Genomic DNA, 20,097 nt, shown 5'->3' with positions numbered 1-20,097 from the left:
AAACGTGAAAACAAATTTAAATGTTAGAAGTACATTTTAAATTCTAAAAATTCCATTTGATTTCATATAATTAAAGTGAAAATTATACAGTGGGGACTTCCCTGGTGGTCCAGTGGCTAAGACTGTGGCTCCGATGCAGGGGGCCCAGTTCAATCCCTGGTTGGGGAGCTGGATCCCACATGCCACAACTAAAAGCTCCCCCATGCCACAACAAAGACACAGTTCAGCCAAATAAATAAACAAATAAATATTTTTTAAAAATACAGTGAAATAACTTACTGTGGCTGGTAAAGGAAGAGATCAATAATGTTATCGCGCCCTTTGGGGTGATTAAAGAAAACAAACAGAGACCAATGAATGAGCCACGTCCGCTGCTGAAGAGACTGAAGTGGAGAACTCACAGACTAAAGGATTAAAAAATGTATACAAAGGAAATATTAATATATGAGAAAGAGGAAAGGGAATAAATTATTGCTAATATAAAATGAGAACCTTCTAAAGCATGCACACTGTGATTATGATCAAAGTCCAATCTCCTAGACTACTCTGCTCTCTACATGACCCTTGACATGCAAAATTTCTCTGTTCTCCAAGACAAATTCAACAATGTCCACTAAGCCATTTTTACAGAGCCTCTAAGTTACACTCATTTCAGAAAACATTTTTAAAAGCAAGCATTAAATTAAATACTCCATAAAAGAGGTTTTATTAGACACTAATAGGAGATGAAAAATGTCTTCTGCATAGGACTTTCAATAAAGGGTAGCGGAAGAGTATTATGTCTTTTCCACTGAAACAGGTAAAAGAGGCATTATAGCTCTAACAAAAATGAAAGCCGAGTTATTTTCTCTAAGAGCCAAAAGAGGTTTGACAACTTCCTTCAAGGAGATTCAGTAAAATTAATCAACCCACTAACCCACTGTGATTTTTAAGTCAGGTGAACATTTTAGTTTAATCTTCCTCCCTCCCATTCTTCCTTCCTTTTAAAAGTACACAGTGTTTTTCCTATCAAAGTATGAAGGATACATAGAAATTTCAGAGAATCACCTTAAAAAGGTGTAACTCACATTATTATCTATGGTCTCTTTTAGCCGTGTCAGGTCTTCCATGGCTGCATCCCAATTCTGCATTAAGATTTCAGAGGCCAGTTTTCCCCAGAGTGAACTCAAAGCATTTCTATCCGTTGCTGGAACCTGTTGAAGCCATCATAATTAATTATATTCTGAATACTCCAGAGGAATAGATAATGTTATACCCTATGTATCCACCCAGCCTACTAAAAAATCTAAAGCTCTCTTCCCCAAACTGCCCTTTATTTGGATCACACTGGTTAAGCTGACTCAAACAGCTTTCATTTAACTTAATTTACTAAAAATACTCAGGTCTTTGATATTCAGTCTAGATCAGAAAATAAAGAGTAACCTAAAACTAGGATACAGCACCAGTGTTTTAGCATAATCCATTTCAGATAACTTAATCAGGGTTTCCCTGGTGGCTCAGATGGTAAAGAATCTGCCTGCAATGCAGGAGACCTGGGTTCAATCCCTGGGCTGGGAAGATCCCAGGGAGAAGGGCATGGCAACCCACTCCAGTATTCTTGCCTAGAGAATCCCAATGGACAGAGGAGTCTGGTGGCCTACAGTCCATGGAGTTGAAAAAAGTTGGACACGACTGAGTGACTAAGTACACAGCACAGCACATACACAATTAATCGAATTTTAGAGCCCTAAATCTTTGCCAGGAGTTAAGATACAGAAGCAATTTGTTGCTAAAACTTTCTGGAGTAAAGATATGGAAATAAAGACTTGTGGATCTCATTTACAATTAAAAAAAGTTTTTCAGAACAAAAAGCTTTCCAAATTATAATACAAATGGAAAAAGTCACAGAAAGAAAAGCAGGTGTATTGGCCAATAACATTAATAATTATCAAAGGAATATGCAATGAGCAACAAAAGTTCATTTTCTTATACAATCCTAAAACCATGAAAGGTAAATAAAATTTTATCTTCATTAAAAAAGAGGGCAGAAATGATGCATGGAGAGCATAACTTGTTGAAAATTATACCTCTATTCATAAAAGCTATAAATTTCACACTGCAATTTTAACCTACAAAAAAAGAGAAATGAGGGCCATGCTATCTCCTCTTGCCATTGGCAGAAGAGTATCATAAACCCAAACGTCTATAAAGACTAGGTTAACAACAAAAACAAGTAAAGCTGGACTCTCAAAGAACAAGGCAAAGAAAAGCTGATTATATAATGACTCTCAACTGTGCTAAAGCAGCAGAAGCAAGTGAGTGTACTGGAGGCAGAATACCTTTTTCATTGAAGCATTTACACGGTGGTATTAATTGTAAAGTACCATTAGTACATATTATAATTACAAGTTATATAAAATTGTATGGGCAGGACTGGAAATCCAACCACTAATAATTCTGGCTCTACCACTACAAACAGCTGAACCATCTGAGCTTTAGGTTCTTCATCTATAGAATGAAGATACTATCAGAACCCACCTCAACTGTTGTATGAGTTAGATGATATAATACATGTAAAGAATATTACATCATCATCTGACACATAATAAAAACTCAGAAAATGTGAGTCATTACCAAAACAATAATGAGAATAGAAATGACGATACAGAGTACTACAGTACTATAGGTTGCCTTAACAATGAGGATTAAAACCACACATAATTCAAACTCAGCCTACACTGAGTCTTTCTTTGACAGCAATAACCCAAATATACTGAAAAATATATAACAAACTCTTAGAACAGGCAAACTCTTAGATCAGGCAAATAGCAGACTGAATTTGCAACACTAACCAACTCTTAGAACAGGAAAATAGCACAGAAGAATTTGCAAATTAAAATTGGAAACATAATGAAACCACTGGTTCTTATTATTGTTACAATTTATGTCCACAAAAAAACTTGTATATGAATATAACAGACAAAATCCAGAACTAATCCAAATGTTTATTAATGAATGAACAGAAAAACTAATATATTCCTAGAATGTAAAGAATCAAACTTCTGATACATACAATAACACAAAGACATCTCAAAAACTTGCTAGTCAAAATATGCCAGGCACAAGCTTAAAAATGTCATTCCTCTTAATATGAAATTCTAGAAGGCCACTCTAATAGGGATGGAAACCAATCAGTAGATGGAACAAGAGATGAGGTATGACTGCAAATGGAAACAAGGGGTCTTTCTGGGGTAAAATATTCTTTATCTTGATTTGGTGGTAGCTGCACAGGTATGTGCATGTTAAAACTTACTGAAATTAAACACTTGACACAAATATCCATAAAACTATTGTTCAAATTACAAAGGAGAAGATGTTTGATCCTTACAAAGAAATCTAAGTACTAATATTTCACTGAAATTTAAGATGTCATCAATTTTAAGGTGTATTAATTATTTTAGGTCAATTTAGGACACATCTCAATTTTAGATGTTAAAATGGGATGAACGATGTATGAAATACACATCTTTTACAGTGACAAGCAGAGCACATCAGATCCAAATCTTCAGTCAAGATTCTAAAACTCAAAATAAACAAATAAATACACTAAAAAAAAAAGAAATGAAAAGATTTTTAAAATCCAGCAAATCATCATTACTCAAACTTTCTTGAGTCAAGGACAAGTACCTTTAAATTGAATGACAAGTACTGAAGGGTAGGAAATTTTAAATTCTAAGTGAATCACATACACAAATATGATCACCAACAGTCCGAGCATCTTAAAATTACTTTTATTTCAAATAGCTGTTGGATGAGGGGAGGGGTTATATTTTGAAGCCAGACCAAAGACCACAGTGAGGACAAATTATAACAAAATAATTAAAATACAGTGATAATAACTTTCAAAACAAAAAAATTTCCAAAATTCCTACCAAATTTATTCCACCATTTCAATTTAAATTAATGAATTTCTTACAGTATTATTCAAAGAAGTTTCGCAAAGAGGATGCATTTAAGTACTAGTTGGTATTTTCTAAAAGCCACCAAATCTTTTTAAAATAAAAGTAGATTCTAGGGTCACACAGCTTTAATTTATACAACACTAACCTACAATAGGTCACTCAGAGAGTCAAATTCTAATCTCAGATCATAGTTACAATGGTTCTTTCATAGCTTATGTTTCCCTAACCATAGATTTAAAAGACTAATCAACCACTAGGAAAGAATTTAGAAATGAAAACAGGTCCTTTGCAAAAAAATAAAATTAAATAACCAATAAGCAAAAACACCGACAGTATTTATCTCAAATCTAATATAGGATTTTCTTTGCTATTAAGAAGATCTCAAACAAATACATAGATTTTATAATGGTGTCTATCTATATCAAAAGAAAAAGTAAAATAAAACAGCTTAAAACTTAGCTTGGTTAGCCTTTATCAATATGCCAACATGAAATAACCAACTCCATGTAACTCAATTTTTCTGTGGCACAAGATGGGACAAAAACTTTAAGGTGAATTGCACCTAATTTCTGAGTACTGTCCAATCACTGTATTTTGATTCTTAACATAAAACAGTAATTTTGTATCTGGACCATGGTATTCAACCACTGGAATGTCATCTGAGTTCTATCACAAGATTTGCCAGGTGATACAAAAGCTTAAGATCAATCCAGAATTTTTTAAAGACAGGAAACCAACTGAGATCTTCATATTTTACAAAAGTAAATATAAAAATTCTGCAAACTTTTAAAGTATACACCATCTATCTGAGCTACCAGGGAGGCCCCATACATGAATCACATGCAGAAATTTTCAGACTAAACCATACTACATAAACATAATAATACTATTAAAACTAAAATATGTAATACATGTTAGGATAAAAAGCTTTTTGTAGCAGTGCAGCAAGTTTTTTAATTCCCAAAAGGTTCATGCATACTACTCTGGCTCAAGTCCATGTCATTACAGTTGGCTCTTCATACCAACCTGCTTTCAAGGGTGGATATGCTAGAAGAGTTTCAATATCTGGATTTCCAGCAGGTACCTTAAGTTTCCATGTCTTAGCAAAATGGCACATTCACTCACTGACCAGCAACAATAAATTTACTGTGCTAGAACTCTAACATGACACTAAATCTTCATTCTCAAAATTCACTCCCAGCATTAACAAATGATATGAATAACCAACTCTTTTCATGTACCTGTAATCATATCAGGCTTCTGATTTTACAATCCTCTTCTAAGCTGTTTACATTTCCAAAGTAATCAACTTTTGCTCTCTTAAATCCTTCATAATATTAAAAGTAAAACTGATGGAATTTTCTGATAAGCCACTACAAATTTAGCATCATCCATTACCTTCAATGCACTTGCAAGCTAACCACAGCTAAACTGCAAATTAAGAATTCATTTACAAATAGGAGTAAAAGAAAAAAAAAATTTTATTTTCAAATCAAACTCAGAAATAAAGTGAAATCTATTTCTTTGAAAGGATGGTACTTTTAAAAAACAAAGTTGTCTAAGTATTTTTTTAAAGAGTAAGATTTATTTAATAACACCAAACTCTTCCTTCCCTTACAAAAAAAGGAAAATTTAATTTCCTAGAAAACAACCAAAGATAGCAGCCATTGAATGTTTTCTTTGTGACATGTGGGGCTAAAAGAAAAAGGTACCAGAAAACAGAGACAGAAAGAAGGGACTGTTCCAAGGTTAGAAAACAAAAAGTCCCTGTCTTAAGAGGTAATTTCCCAACTTCTAGGATTAACTAGAGTTATCAGAGATGTAAGCAGTTTCTTACTAAACCAAAGTAACAAATTATAATTTCTCAAATGAGAAGCTAGTTAAAATGAGAATTCTGGAAATTTTAGAAGGCATTTATTAATATAATTACCTAAACAGAAGACAGAATGAGAAAGAAATCTGTCAGTGTGAAGCCTGATTTTTCCTTTAGCTTCACGCAGCTCTCTTTACCTGACAAAAGCAATGAAACTAGAACTTGTCAAATAAGACAAATTGCTATTACCTAGCAATACCATTTAAACTCATCTACTCCCTACAAAATGGGGAAAAAAAAAAACTGAAGTTTATGGTCTAATACCTGAGGGGCAGAAAGTAGAAAAAGATACTATTAAGGCATAAAATCTTTTTAAAATATCATTAGAATTTCACAGCTGTTTAGAACACGTATTTAAGGAATACGTGCAGCATAAAACGCTGAAGTAAAATTAGCAATAATAGATTTACTCACTAAAAATTAAGTAATATGCCACCCAAAATGTGCCACTCACTGTGCCGGGCAGTATTATTATAACAAATCTATTACATGATAGAACTCTACTAATGTTAAAATCATACAACTATATATAAAATGACAAATTAGTGGTTCCTACTTTTGGATTTCAAGGACAAGCTAAATTTCCCTCCAAATTTTGAGGCCCTGACTTAAGGTTTCCTGTTTCTCTTTGGCTTCTGTTGAAAGTTTATTTTTTCTTTTGCCAATGATGGCTGAAAACTTAATGAACAGACCCAAATCTATAGACCTGTTTTGAAGAACCAAGGCAACCTACAAAAGAGAGGGAAAAGGAAAAGAAAAGATTACTTACCAACACTCTAAAGAAGTAAAGATATTCTGCAGCTCCAGAGTAATTTCCACATTCATACTGGAATTTTGCATACCTGTACAGTGTATCTAAATATTCCTGCCTGAACTAAAAAAAGAAAAAAAGCTTAGGTTATTCTTCTTAATTTTGAGTTTTAAGATTCAAACCATTTACTCTTTCCAATGTCCCCAGATGGCAATTCTTTCAAAAACTGATCCCTCTCCCAGCCCAATATCAGAAAACCAAATGACCCTTAAAATATATATTAGGAATTATTGAATTTCACATTCACAGTTCTGGCCTAAGTTATGAATTGTAACACCTTCATTGTTGTGATACAAACTTGAATTACAGCTGAAGGTCTGATGTGTGAATCCCTTAGCTGGTAAAGGAGCTTACACAACTATCTAGCATATGCATCCCTGTTAAGATTTTCTCATTCTGTATAAATAATGTGTACAGTAAATTTCAGTTCCCTGCAAAAACTGGCCCCCAAATTACATCCATTTTTAGAGTTTATGATGCAAACCTAGTGAAAGAGGAGAAATCTAAGACAAAGGCTCCAAACTAGAACATTAACAAATATATCAAAACATTTTACATAGAAACTAGAAAAAGTAATCATGCACAGTAGTCAACATGCCTCCTGTTACAATAATTATGTGTTAAATAAAAGATAAAACTTGCTGCTACTGCTGCTAAGTCGCTTTAGTCGTGTCCGACTCTGTGCGATCCCACTGACGGCAGCCCACCAGGCTCCCCCATCCCTGCGATTCTCCAGGCAAGAACACTGGAGTGGGTTGCCATTGCCTTCTCCAATGCATGAAAGTGAAAAGTGAAGTGAAGTCGCTCAGTCGTGTCTGACTCCTATCGACCCCATGGATCGCAGCCCACCAGGCCCCTCCGACCATGCAATTTTCCAGGCAAGAGTCCTGGAGTGGGTTGCCATTGCCTTCTCTGTAAAACTTGAATGCAAGCTAAATAATTAATTATATGCAAATGATTATACACACACTTTGAGTTAATGCAAGGGAAGGAGACTAGAAAATGACTAGGCAAGCCTATAACAACATTCCTTTATCTGAGGATTTATAAAGGTCTTGATAATGTCAACGGCTACTACATTCCACAAGGCAGCCAAAGTGTTACTTAATGCTATTCTCCAAGGCATTTTAATTCAAATTTAGTTCTGTTTTACCTACTTGTTAATCCATCAGAAATACAAAAAGCTAACATGTTATCTAAACGTAATTAAAAGCATATTATTTTCCAATCAAGACTAATTTTTAAAGCTTCAAAAACATACCTGGTCTTATGTCTAACACATTAATCAGGAAATTACATCTTTTTCAAGCCATGAATCTAACTATTCAGCACTGTTCTTTAATTACCTTTATTACAACATGACAACTAAACAGTTTTTTAAAAGACTACTTACACCATGCTTGTCTGCAAGGTAGTCAAACAGCATTCGACCATCCCTTAATAAAAAAAATTTTAAAATTACTATCTTTCACAGGCCACAGAAAACAAGCATATTTATCTTCTATCTTATTACTCAGATAAAACCATATAATTATTTAAATATTTAACACTAAAAATAAGACTTCCAGAAATAAACAGAACATTACATGTTTCGAAAATAATGAACAGGAAGTCAAGGAAAACTAAAGTTTAAAATTTCACTTTGAGATTTCTTAAGCCCTAATTGAAAACCATATGTTCTGATTCACCACATGATCTGTTTTTCAGGTAATAAAACCAGAACATTCTGACTATTCTTATAGTGACATCAGTGAGATCTATTTAGGTGGTAACCTACTGAAAATGCTACCTGCTCTCTTGAGGACACATTTCTAATTGATAATATATTAGAATGGAGAAGGAAATAAATGGGCAATACAAACAAGCATGAATTAATCCTATATATTAATTTTGCCCCCCTCCACAATGTTACTATTTTTCATAAGGACAGTGATTTGGCAAATTTATAAGACTAATAAATCATGCTTAGTTCAGTTCAGTTCAGTTGCTCAGTCGTGTCTGACTCTTTGCAACCCCATGAACCACAGCACGCCAGGCCTCCCTGACCATCACGAACTCCTGGAGTTCACTCAGACTCACGTCCATCAAGTCAGTGATGCCATCCAGCCATTTCATCCTCTGTCGTCCCCTTCTCCTCCTGCCCCCAATCCCTCCCAGCATCAGTCTTTTCCAACGAGTCAACTCTTCGCCATGAGGTGGCCAAAGTACTAGAGTTTCAGCTTCAGCATCATTCCTTCCAAAGAAATCCCAGGGCTATCTTTAGAATGGACTGGTTGGATCTCCTTGCTGTCCAAGGGACTCTCAAGAGTCTTCTCCAACACCACAGTTCAAAAGCATCAATTCTTTGGCGCTCAGCCTTCTTCACAGTCCAGCTCTCACATCCATACATGACCACAGGAAAAACCATAGCCTTGACTAGACGGACCTTAGTCGGCAAAGTAATGTCTCTGCTTTTGAATATGTAATCTAGGTTGGTCATAACTTTTCTTGCAAGGAGTTAACTTACAGGCTATCTGTGCTACACATTCTATCAATATACAATTCATACCAAAGTGTCAAAAAACCCAATTTAACTTTTCTAAAATTAGCATAACTTGAGATGCTGGCAGGCTAGTAAAAAACAAACTGGTGACAAAGACACCAAGGGACAAATGACAGGTGGCAGAGTTGCCCGCCTTCTGCACATTTTCAAGAATGAAACCATTTCCTTATGTTTACTGCAAGAATGAATACTGAGGCATGTCTTTGGGAGCATAATTTTACTTGAAGGTTTAATGGGGAGGGGATATGAGCATATTATAATAGAAACATTTACAACATTTTAACATAAAAAGATTAAAAAAAAAAAACCCTCACTTAATACTTGCTGTAGATCACAGTGAAGAACTTTGTGTTACACCCTTTATATTATAAAGTATATAATCACTGTCCTCTAGCTAACTGGGTATTTCTGGGCAAGTATGAGAAGTACAGTACTATATGTTCAATGACATTTTAAAATGGGGACTTGGTGGGGAGAGGTTATTAATGTGAAAATGAAAAGGTTATAAACTTAAGATTATGATTTTAACCCATAATTTCATCCTTTCATTTATTTCCAATTTATTGTTTATTAAGTCACAAAGAGTTCTCTCTTCTGACAATTTGGTGACCAAATCGGTATTTTCTTATTCATACCCTAATCCAATTACTTCCCAGTTGTTCAGACTACACTAAGCTTAGAATTTAAATCTTAAATTTTCTTTGTATCCTAACATCTAGATTATTTCAGCTGTCCCTTTGTGGGCACTTATGGGACTTAATTCTAAGTGTATACAAATAAACACAAACAGGGAAAGCTATATACAAATATATGGAAACACAGATAATAGTTTTTTAAGATATAACTATCTTTGTGTATATATATATGCAGTATAATATGGTACATTATAGTATGTACATGTATAGTATGTATGTATAGCAAGTATATTATAGTACTTGCTGCTTTTCTAAAAAGAAATATCTGGTAACACTTTCTCAAATCACAAATAAAAACGTAGAGCCAATCACTCTAAAAATTTGGTTCAATGATGTATCATAAGAACTCAAGGTGCAACATGGTAAAATCCTGAACAACTCCTCAAGTGAATATATTGATAGAAAAGATTTTCCATGATGGCAATATTCAATTTTACTAGAAGATCTTATTTTTAAACATTTTTAATGACACAAAGGTCTTCACTAAGTAAAGTCAGAGTACTTTCTTTGGAAACCAAACAATAAGTCTACTTCTAGCTAAGAGGAAGTCATAAATAAAAAAATAACCTATCAGCTCTCCACCACCCTCCTTGGGCTGAGCATGGAAGGATATGCAATGTGATAAGAGAGCTCAGGATTTCCCAAACAGGTCCTCCCTAGGCACAGAGTTTCTCACCCTCAGCACTACTGACATTTTGGGTTGGGTGATTCTTTAGGGGAAAGGGAGGATAATATCTGATGCACTGTAGGATGTACAGCAGCATTCCTGGCCTCTCTTTAGATGCTAGCAGCACCTCTCCAGTTGTGACAACCGAAAATGTCTCCAGACATTCCCAGAAGTCCCTGGAAAGAGGGGTGGAGGTGCTCAGTATAATGAGATCTGGATTAACTGGTCAAGAAGTTCTAAAAACATTTAGTATTATCAGTTATAATTAAGGACTTCTTGGTCCCTACACAATAAAGATAAAGGAAAGTAAACAAAGTGATCATTTAGACCAAGACTGAGTTACTAGATAAAACATGAATTAATGTTTGTATTAATCCAGAAAAGAGAATTTTAGAATTCAAATTAAGGAGAGGTTACCTGAAGGCAATAGAAGTAAAAACAGAAATAAACAAAGAGGACCTAGTCAAATTTATAAGCTTTTGTACAGCAAAAGAAACCATAAGCAAAATGAAAAAACAATCCACTGATTGGAAAAAATATTTACAAATGATGCGCCCAACAAAGGCTTAATTTCCCAAAATACAAACAGCTCATAAGGGAATTCCCTGGTGGTCCAGTGCTCAGGACTTCTCACTTCTACTGCAGGAGGAACAGGTCTGAATTCTGGTTGGTGAATTAAGATCCTACATGCCACCCAATGTGGCAAAAACAAACAAAAAAATACAGACAGCTCACATAACTCAACAACCACAAAGCAAGCAACCCAACTGAAAAAAGGCATGAAGGTCTAAATAGATACTTCTCCAAAGAAGTCATACAGATGGCCAACAGGCATATGAAAATGTGCCCAACACTGCTAATTATTAAAGAAATGCAAATCAAAACTGCAGTGAGGTACCATGTCACAGCAGTGAGAATGGCCATTATTAAAAGAAGTCTAACAATAAATGTTGGTGAGGCTGTGGACAAACGGAAACCCTCCTACACTGTTGGTGGGAATGCAAACTGGTGCAGCCACTGTGGAAAACGGTATGGAGGCATCTCAAAAAACTAAAAACAGAGCTACCATATGACCCAGCATTCCCACTCCTGAGCATACATATAAACAAAACTGTAATTCAAAAAGATACATGAACCCCTATGTTCGTAACAGCGCTATTCACAGTAACCAAGTTGTTTTGAAAACAACATAAAATGTCCAGTAACAAGTGAATGGATAAAGATGTATATATAAACAATGGAATACTACTCAGCCATAAAACGAATGAAGTAACACCATTTGTAACAACATGGCTGTACCCAAATCACACTAAGTCAAAAACAGAAAGACAAATATCATATGACATCACTTGGATGTGGAATCTAAAATATGACACAAATGAACTACAGAACAGAAATAAACTCAAAGACACAGAGAACAGACTTGTAGTTGCATGGGGGCGGGGGGTGCAGGGGGAGAGGGGAGGATTAGCAGATGGAAGCTTTAAATATATATAACAGATAACCAACAAGGACCTACTGTACAGTACAAGAAACTACTTTCAATATCCTGTGGAAAAAACCATACTGGAGAACACTATATATATACACACACACACACACACACATATATGTGTGTGTGTGTGCATAATCGAATCACTCTGTTGTACAGCAGAAATTAACACAATATTATAAATCAATGCAACTTCAATAAAATACTTTTTTTAAAAAAGAAGCGGAAAAAAAAAAAAGAAGCTACCTGGTTGACTGCATTTGCCTTGTAGTTTCTGGATCTTCGAACATCTTCACAATTGGTTCAGTTTCTGCTTGAAGCTGTTTCAGCTGTGCAACAACAGTTGTTCTTTTTTCTCTCAAAGCTATTAAAAATGCAAAGGAGTACTACAATGTTGAATTATACTGCTAACTATGAGGATGTCTTAGACATTTTTCAATCTATCTAAATTGCACACATATTTATTTCTCCCCAACATATTCACATGCCAGAAGCCACCAAGTCAGTAACTCCCCTAGATCCAATTTATTTCTAGCATCACAAAGTCAGAGGAAACCCTCTTCTTACTCTCAAAGAAAACTGAGGAATATACAGATACAGCCTGAAAAAAGCTGTTGAGGAACCAATTACCTAACTTTACATTTCAGAGACTTCATTCTCGGTGTTTTTATATTCGCTGTCATTGCATTCTCTCAGCAGACTATCCCAGTTTCTGAACAGAGGCCCAAAAGGGTTTACAGACTTTATTACTACAGGTTTTCAACTAGACTGAATGGAATTTAAATCCAATCAGTAACTTCTCTTTTCACTATAAATCTAGTTCGGCAATCTCTCACAAACAATTCTATAGTTTCTTTTTACTGCACTATGAAGTCAGAGAAAACTTGCACGTAACCTATCCTGTTAGCATGTTTTAAAGTTTCAGAGAAATATTAAGTCTACTTTTTCACCACAAATTAAAATTGAAAGAGCTATGGTTCTTGCAGGAAATTTTAGCAGAAGTCAAAACAGTGATTATGTTTAAGATAATTTCTACATTATATATTAGAAAGTATATACTAGAAGAGTGTTTCTCACACACAGACGGAATCTGTGATCAAATGTTGAGAAATGTCAATTTAAATAGAACAAATTGTTATTTCTCTACTGAAGAGTTCTTAGAATCTTTTCATACTACTTGCAGTGTTTTTTTGTTTTCAAAGAATATCTACTGGAGAAGGAAATGGCACCCCACTCTAGTACTCTTGCCTGGAAAATCCCATGGACAGAGGAGCCTGGTAGGCTACCATCCTACCAGGTAGGAAAGAGTCCTACCAGGGGTCGCAAAGAGTCGGACATGACTGAGCAACTTTACTTACTTAATACTACAGAAAACGGGTTTAGAAAACACTATACCACAGTCGTTCCCTAATTTGAGGGCTGGTCTTTAGCCAACTTTCTCTGGCTAAGTCAATCTGTGCACAAGAATTCCCGTTTCTAACAAGCTCTCTCAGGTGAGCTGAAGATGGTGGTTTTGGGGACCAAGCTCTTGAGAACCATGGCTATTCTCAGATCTTCAAGACAAACAGGAAACCTCTAAGGCACACAAGATGCTAGCCAAAAAACCTGCAACATTCCCAGATAATTCTAAGGAAACAATCTGATTAGTAAGTACCACTCTGATGATGCATACCGAAAGCATTGATGACCATGTTTTAAAGTAGATTCGCACCTTTTACAAAAGAAAATACTCTTTTTGAAGACCTGTAGCCTTTATATTTACTACCTTTCACGCAAACAACTTTTAAATCATTCAAATAATTATTAAAACTTCTGGCTAAAGTTCTTTTATAAGAAAGAACTTGTTTAATACACATGCCCTCAGCTCACATGTCAAACTTCAGATGTAATGACAAAACTTACCATGAGGAATATCATCAGAATAAAGGTTTTTGTACACATCCATAGCAAAGTCTACCATGTTGGTATCGCTAAGAAGATCCAATTTCCCTTGTAACAACTCCTTTTCATTATATATCTGCAAAAAAAAACAAACAAAAAAACACCTTTCTAATGAATAAATTGAAGTTCCCTCAAAAAAAGTAGTTAATAGTAAGATTAGTGTACCTGGAAACATATCCTAAACTACAATATTTTAGTAAAATATCATATACTATTAATTCATGCTCCTACAAGAAAAGCGAGCAATCAACTTACAGAGACAAAATATTTTGTTTACCTAACAACTTTAAAATAAAGCAAAACCATTCTCACCAACTTCTGATCTTTTATGTGTCCCTACAAGTCACCTTTTAGCCAAGAAAGAACAAGGCTCTTGGTAAATAAACAACCATACCAACTCCACTGAGAAGCACATGGTATAGCTGACATCTTTCCACAATCAGGTAATTAGGAGTCAATTCTTAAATGTTTTACCTTCTTAGTCACTCTCACATCCACAAGATGCCTACCCATTTCTCCTTGAGGTGGTCTCTCCTTTATAGTCCATATACTTCTTCTCTAAATAGTTAAAATCCTTTATAATGCTTTCCATCCACACTCCTGAAACAAAACTAGCGCCCATTCTATCAATCTTGTCATAACAGGTTTCGCTTTGGCAAAAAGTTCAATAAACATTAATTTAGCCCACAGTTCTGGGACCAAATAGATACATAAGCAAACTCACATAAACAGACGTGTACTGAGCAACATGTAAGGATTTTACATAGCAGCATTCAGGAAGAGAGACGGTAAAGTAATTAAAAAACAATTTTTAATTAAGTAGTCAAGATGATAACATTTCAGCAAAAGATTTTTGTACTAAATCTAGTTTTGCCATGCAAAGAAAAATGCAGATAATTTCTACAACATGAAAAGAAAAGATAAAGGTGGTCAAATGGTACAGCCATGAGATCAAACCTGAACCTTCTGAACTACATGAAGAACTCCCACAAAATAGTAAGAAAAATCCAATCCAACTGAAAACAGCCGTAAGATTTTAATAGGCACTCCACAATAGTACACCCAAATGGCCAATAAACACCGAGAAAGGTCCTCAACCTCATTAATTCCTCATAAAAAGCAAATATAAATTAAAACCACACGAAAATCTAAAAAAACTGACAATATCAGTGTTGGTATAGATGTAGAGAAACTGAACAATTTACTCTGCTGCCAGAACTACAACCTCTTTGGAAAACTGTTTTTATCTTCCAAAGCTAAAATATTCTTTAACCTAGCAATTCTACTCCTAGGTACCCAAAATAAATGGGTGTATACATTCAAAGGACATTACCAAGACTGTTCCCAGAAACGTTATTTGTAACAGCCAAGTCTATCAACATTAGAATGAATCAACAGCAGTATATTCATACAATGGATTAACATCCCAAATTGAAAATGAATGAACTACTGCCACCCTAACTTAGATAAATCTCACAATGTTGAAAGAAGTCATACAAAGCAGTAGGTGCTGGTGAATGCTTAATTCCATTTATATAAAATTTTTAATGGCCAAACTAATCAAACTAGTGCTTACCTTTGGGAAGAGTGAGTAATGACTAAGAATGGTCAGAAGAAAGATTTTTAGGATGTTTGCAACATTTTATTTTTTGATTCTGGATGGTGGTCACACATAAGTGTGCTTCCTTAGGAGGAAAAAAAGCATTTTATTTGCTCATTTTTCTGTATGTATGTTATACTTGGTAAAAAGTTTACTTTAAAAAACAACAACAACAACAAAGTTTCCTTTCAGTTTGCCCTATGGAAACTCTAACCTTAGGTGAATACATCCTTTTCCTGGCATGTCACCTCTCATCACTTCATCAATAGCCTTTAATTTGTAATGTTTCTCCCAACTGTAGATCCAAAGCACTGTTGCTCTGTGTCAGACCTCAATGGCCCCTTCTTAAATCTACACCCACTTATATCATTCTCTCTAAATTTCATCTTATAGGCACACTTTTTCTGTAAAGAAAAGATAGTAAACATTTTAAATTTTGTGAGCCAAAACGCGAAAATCAAGAATACTATATGTAAGTACCGTAAGAAAGAAAAGTTACAATTTTCTTTTTGAAATTAAAAAATATAACAGAATAAAATTTTTTATAACACAGTTCTACTAATGAGAAGAATGGGATTCTTTCTAGACAGGAAGAATTTCACTCAACTGGTGTACAGTTAGTGTTTTATAGTTGAGAACAGCTGCAAATGCTCATCTGTTAAATTTGTTTTTTTTTTAGCTTAGACCATACAAAACAGGCAGAGAGGGCTGTATTTGGTTCACATGATACAGTCGGCCAATTCAGTCTATCTACCTCTTGAAAACAACTCCTACTTATTAATAAACTAAAAATCTTTCAACACCTCTTCCTGCTATCATCCGTTACAAATCCAACATCTACACTGATGATTCTTCAAAAACTCAAGCCTTAAAGCTTCTTTATCCTGCAAATTATAACAACCTTCATCTGGTACCTCATCTCTAACATTTCTAACTTAAATTCATCACCTCTTCTACCACTGTTTCTGAAATGCTTGATCACCCTCAACACACCCTCTAATTTTTACAGTTTTTGATTGTCACTTTCCACATTAGTTTGGATAGTTTCGCTATTTCCAAGCTCTTCTCTTTAATGTGTGCTCAGTTGTGTCTGACTCTTTGTGGCCCCATGGACTGACTGTAGCCCACCAGGTTTTGGCTATTTTAAAGCTCTTCTCTATAGTAGTTATCATTTATTCCATGTATTTTATCCAACCAAATAGAATTCAATGTCAATCGCTAGCACTGGAAATATTTATCTCTTTTCTATGTTCTGGCTAAGGTTAATTAAAAATATTTCAGAACGAGGCAATAATGTTAATCAAATCTCTGCTTTTCTCAAATCAGCAATTCTTTTTCATCAATCTTGAGATGGCATTTATCCACCACATTGTCTACGCTACTCAAATAACCTACTGTTTCTCACATTTCAAAAATGACCACTTATAAATGTAAGATTTCCAATCAAAGGCTCTTCACACTCACCAATCCTTGCACTTGTCTTTGGTCAGTTTCTTCAGTCACCATTTCCATGCTTGACCTCACTCCTCAAAACCCCAACTGAATGCCTCACTCCCCTCTCATATAGAACGGCCTGGCCATGACTGAAGCGACTTAGCAGCAGCGGCCTCCTATATGAAAACACTATGGAGTAGCTTATACACACTAGTTCATGGATTTTTCTAAATCAAGTGTTGTACACTTGATGCATGAGAAAAGGTTTAGTCAAGATGGGAAAGACAGCTACCAAGTGCATGAGAGTACTGACAGAGAGAGGATCCTAGTCCAGGTCTCAACTCATTCCCCAGGCTCTTAAAAATTATCTGGCCTTCTACTTCACTTGAGAATAAAGAATATCAAGCTTCAAATAAGTATTCACACATTTATTAAATAATCATGAAAAGCCTTTATACCGGACTCTCTTTACTGAGAACACAAGGGAGAAAACACAGTTCCTGCTCTCATGGAGCTTATATTCTCCAACATACTAGAAATATATTTAATTAATACCCTCATCATCACTGAGGATCTATCCTAACCATCTAGCCTATAAAACTCAAAGACTCCCCTCCTCAAAATCCTTTTTGCCCACAGAATAGTACCTCTTCAATTTTGATAACACTCCGCTAGTACTTCTCTGACATTTATTACTCTTGGACTTATAATTACAGACCTTTCTCCACCAAAGGGTAAGTTTTTTAGTGATGAGATTTTATCTTGGATTTCTCATAATTCCATGGTAATCCTATACTTAATGGCTGATAAATAAATATTCCAGCATCATCTGCCTCTCGAAGTATTACAGCCAAATTACCAATATTCTCTCCAAGAAAACACGTTTTGAGCTGTTATTTCCCACTGATTCTCAGCTGTTCAGTTTTGGTCTTGCCCAATGAAAAACTAATTTACACTTATGTATTCCTCCCTTTCATCTGTCTGCCTTAAAAAACCAAAGTGTAAAGACCATTAAACAAGAAGTCTGGCTAGTTTGATATTTTTCCATTCCTTGAGCTTTGATGAATCTTCCTCAATTATCCAAAAAAGACAACAGATGGCAAACTAAACTGTTTTATTCAAGTTCTATAATATAAAGTACATCCTATAAAAGAAAAACCAAGACAGAACAAAGTTTTATATGACAAGACATCTTTGAACAGTATTGAAAATAAACTTGGCTGTTCTCTAATTTCAACAACTATAGAGTTGTCTGTAGGTTTTTAGAAAAGGTTCATACGAATTTGAGGGTTATACCTGTCCAATGCACCATGGGAAAATCTGAAAACTTATCAGACCAATTTAATGTTTATTTGTAGGGCTTTTTAATTTTTTTGCTGTTCGGACACACAAAATCTACTCCCTAAATCTAGAGTGCCCTAAGTAGACTCGAGTTTTAATATGCTTCTGGAAACAGAACGCGTCTATTTTTTCTGGTCAATATTCTAATTCTTTCCTCACAGCAATATCGCTTTATTGTAACTACTAAAATGCACCAATTTCCCAATAAACGAAAGTGTAACTAAGCCTAAGAGTTTCAAACTTTTAGGGCTGAGACATGTTTTTAAATGAGGTCCAGAACCAAATACTTTTTCAAGGTATCTTGAATAGCTAAATGAACATTAGCAACCAATTCCCATCACTCGAAGTCCGTACATCTATACGCTGAAAACCAACTTTCAAGATAAAAATTGCTGGTTTGTTATTTTTTGGGTCCCCCTTCCCATCGAACAAAACATGCGACGCTTTTAGGAAGTGGCTATCTACAGAAACACTATACTCGCAAAGAACGCATAACTTTACGGAAACTAAGGAACTAGATAAGTGTAAGAAAATCATTCCAAACCATCCGGCAAGGAAAAGCACAGAGCCAAAGCCACCCTTCCCTACAGTGCCCGAAAAAAAAATTAAATTTTTTGCTTCTAGAAGCCAGCTAGTCAAGCATTACTACAGCAGAGCCAGCCAATCGTCAACTTCTGAGAGGGATGACGCGGAAGTCCCTACGGCACCGGCACCTCAAGAAGTGAAGCAGAGATCACTCCCTTTAGCCCCTGAGTTTCGTATTGTCACCTTACCCCTGCTCACGGCAGAATTCCGCGTAGCTAATCAACAGAGCTGACGCTGAACTACTAGCAGGTCCTTAAAGCTCGTCTCAAGACCAAACTCGCGGCCGCCTCCCACGTGTCAGGCCTAAGGCTACCGCCACTGCTTTTTGGCCTTACCTCGCATCTCACGCATTCCCACGCCTTCCGCGCGCTCAAAAAAACCCCTTACCTCCTTTACGGAGAGAAACTCAAGCAACGGAAAGACTAAATGCCGATCTAAAAAGTGCGCGATGCGAGTGGTCAAGTCGTACTCCGCCATCTTGCCAAGGAAAAGGAAAGTGCGCGCTCGCTAAAACTTTATTGATAGCGCCGACAAAGGAACAAACAGTCCTGAACTGCGCAAGTGCAGTGGCTAAACCAGTCAAAGAAAGGGGCGGGGCTCAAACGCAAGCGCTTAGAGAACAATAGCGCATGCGTGAGATCCTCCCTCCCTCGTCCCTTCCTCCCTCCTAGCTACTGTGGGCGTGGGTGGAGCGGCAGGCGAAATTTTTTCAAGACTAATAGATGTCTTGAAGTTGTCGTTTACTCCCTCAGTCCTGTCCGACTCTTGTGATTATGGACTGCAGCCCACCAGGCTCCTCGATCCATGGGATTTCCCAGGCAAGAATACTGGAGTGGGTTGCCATTTCCTACTCCAGGGTATCTTTCCAACCCAGGGATGGAACCCGCGTCTCCTACAAGTCTCGGCATTGCTGGCTGATCCTTTACGGCTGAGCCACCCTTGCGATCCGTTCCATTAACGAATACTGAAAACTCAAGAATTGATTGGCTGAGGCAATGTCATTTGTATTGGAGGTGCGGTGGAGGACAAGATACTGAGGCTCCTGCTCTCCAGAAAATCACATACAAGGAGGAACAGCTGAGTTTATATTCGGGGTACAGTAATCACTTCATAATCATTTGTTAAATTAAGGTAGGATTGGTTTCTAGCCAGAAAACAAGTGAAATAATTTGAGA

The 20,097-nt window shown here is 35.8% G+C and overlaps 1 protein-coding gene across 1 annotated transcript in view; it reads right to left on the bottom strand.

Annotated features, from left to right (window-relative positions):
• Nucleotides 1-19,489, bottom strand: part of EIF3E (eukaryotic translation initiation factor 3 subunit E) — a 47,937-nt gene extending 28,448 nt beyond the window's left edge. The window contains exons 1-7 of the mRNA XM_040262139.1: nt 19,310-19,489; nt 13,924-14,038; nt 12,268-12,385; nt 8,019-8,061; nt 6,584-6,688; nt 1,068-1,193; nt 280-404 (exon numbers count right to left, since the gene is read on the bottom strand). Coding sequence (XP_040118073.1) covers nt 280-404; nt 1,068-1,193; nt 6,584-6,688; nt 8,019-8,061; nt 12,268-12,385; nt 13,924-14,038; nt 19,310-19,399 — 722 coding nt within the window. The 5' untranslated portion in view covers nt 19,400-19,489. The remainder of the gene's footprint in view (nt 1-279; nt 405-1,067; nt 1,194-6,583; nt 6,689-8,018; nt 8,062-12,267; nt 12,386-13,923; nt 14,039-19,309) is intronic.
• Nucleotides 19,490-20,097: the final 608 nt, after the last annotated feature.

The sequence above is a fragment of the Oryx dammah genome, unplaced genomic scaffold, assembly GCF_014754425.2.
Source record: "Oryx dammah isolate SB20612 unplaced genomic scaffold, SCBI_Odam_1.1 HiC_scaffold_19, whole genome shotgun sequence".
Lineage (NCBI taxonomy): Eukaryota > Metazoa > Chordata > Mammalia > Artiodactyla > Bovidae > Oryx > Oryx dammah.
The sequence above is the reverse complement of the archived record's forward strand: the minus strand, read 5'-3'. Positions and strand labels throughout refer to the sequence as shown.